The sequence below is a fragment of the Nestor notabilis genome, unplaced genomic scaffold, assembly GCF_000696875.1.
Source record: "Nestor notabilis isolate BGI_N333 unplaced genomic scaffold, ASM69687v1 scaffold23028, whole genome shotgun sequence".
NCBI classification, from domain to species: Eukaryota; Metazoa; Chordata; class Aves; order Psittaciformes; family Psittacidae; genus Nestor; species Nestor notabilis.
In genome coordinates, this window is record NW_009941801.1 from 1 (window position 1) to 1,694 (window position 1,694).

Below are 1,694 nucleotides of genomic sequence, written 5' to 3' on the forward strand. Positions count from 1 at the left end.
GGAGCCGGCGGCGACGGCACCCGACGTGGACTCGCTGGGCTTCCAAGCCATGGACCGCAACGTGCCGGGGCTGTCCCATGTCATCCTCCAGAAGCTCAACATGAAGAGCTACGAGGACTACAAGTGAGTGAGCACCCATGGGTGCTGCTATGGGCGCGTGTTTTCCCCTGTGACAGAGCATCCTGTGTGTGTCCCAGCAGCTGGAACATCACCCCTGGCTCATCCCCACCCTCCTGGCTCAGTCTGCATGTGGGGTGCTCTGATGGGGCTCCTGGGTGCACCCGTCCATCTGCTCATTCCTGGATCCCAATCCTGGGACAGGATGCTCCTGACTGGAGCTAAAAGTCCTGGTAGCCTCGGAGGGATGAGTAACCTCAATGGGATGGCAGAGCAGCTTGTGCTGGATTCTCCTCACTCCCCCTGCATGTCCAGGTCTGCTATGGATGGGAGGAAAAGCGGCAACGATTTTGGCATCCGGACTTACTTCGAGATGTTCCAGAAGATGGAGGACACCTTCAAGTTCTGTGCTGAGTGCAAGAAGCTCCCGGGTGCTCTCCCAGACCCCAAAAGCCTCCGGCGATGCAAGAGGTATGGCAGGGGATGTGGTTTGATGGCATGGGGATGGAGCCATCCCCTTGTTTCTAACCAGGGTGAAGCCAGGGGAGTCTTGTCCCAACACCTACCTCCAGCCACAGGGCACCCCCAAACCAGTGACACAGCCCTGGGAGGGGTGTCAGGGAGCCTTGGTTTGGTGGGCAGGATCCTTTCCGCCTCCATGTCTGGGCACGCTGCCTGTGTCCCCAGGTGCCAAAACGTGTACTACTGCGGTGTGGCATGCCAGCGTGCCAACTGGCCGCTGCACAAGAAGTTCTGCAAGAAGCTGAAGCTGGTGGCCCTGGATCGGCTGGTGGAGTGGCTTGTCTTCACAGGTGGGGCAGGGGGCACTGTATGTACCCCCCAGGCCTGCCTGACCCCCACACCGTGCTGTACAGGTCCTGTGGAGGGATGGGGGTGTCCCTCCTTCTGGCTTGTGGGTCCAGTGGGACCACAGCCTAGGCTGTGGGGCCACCATTGTGACCCCCAACTCTTCTCCCTACCCCCCCAGGAGACATCCCCTTTCCCACAGAGACCTGGACAAAACCTGCCTGGGACGTGGAGGGCTGGGAGGACTGGTTCTCCATGCAGGAGCAGCTGGAGGAGAAGCTGGGCGCCATCCTGGCCGGGCGGTACATGACCCTACTGTGGGCCAACGCTGGGAAGCCACGGCCAGAGGACAGGGAGCTGCGTGACTCCATTCGGCGCCTGGTCACTGACTTCCACTCACGGCCACTCACCATCGGCTTGGGGCTGCGGCTCTTCAGCATTGAGCCCCTCGCCAAGGCCCTCACCGTGCATGTGGTGGGAGCGTCCCATGTGGAGACCCTCAATGCCCGGCTGACGGACTACGACGAGCTGATGCGGATGTTCCCGGGGCACCGTGGCATGGAGGTGGGAAGCGTCTATCTCAGCAGCTACAAGGGGCTCTACCATGACTTCTGGGAAAGCCATGTGGAGACCAAGCTAGCCGCCCGCCCCAACCTGGTGGTGGGCTTTCATCCAGGTGAGTGCCTGCACCTCCTGTATGAAGACAGGCTGAGAAAGTTGGGGCTGTTCAGCCTGGAGCAGAGAAGACTGTGTGGAGACCTCATAGCAGC

General features: G+C 60.9%; 1 protein-coding gene across 1 annotated transcript in view; it reads left to right on the forward strand.

Annotated features, from left to right (window-relative positions):
- Positions 1 to 4: 4 nt before the first annotated feature.
- MSS51 (MSS51 mitochondrial translational activator) overlaps positions 5 to 1,694 on the forward strand; it is a gene marked incomplete at its 5' end in the record, with an annotated part of 2,932 nt that continues 1,242 nt past the window's right edge. Inside the window, 4 exons of the mRNA XM_010021074.1 lie at positions 5 to 123; positions 433 to 588; positions 805 to 929; positions 1,106 to 1,600. Coding sequence (XP_010019376.1) covers positions 5 to 123; positions 433 to 588; positions 805 to 929; positions 1,106 to 1,600 — 895 coding nt within the window. The remainder of the gene's footprint in view (positions 124 to 432; positions 589 to 804; positions 930 to 1,105; positions 1,601 to 1,694) is intronic.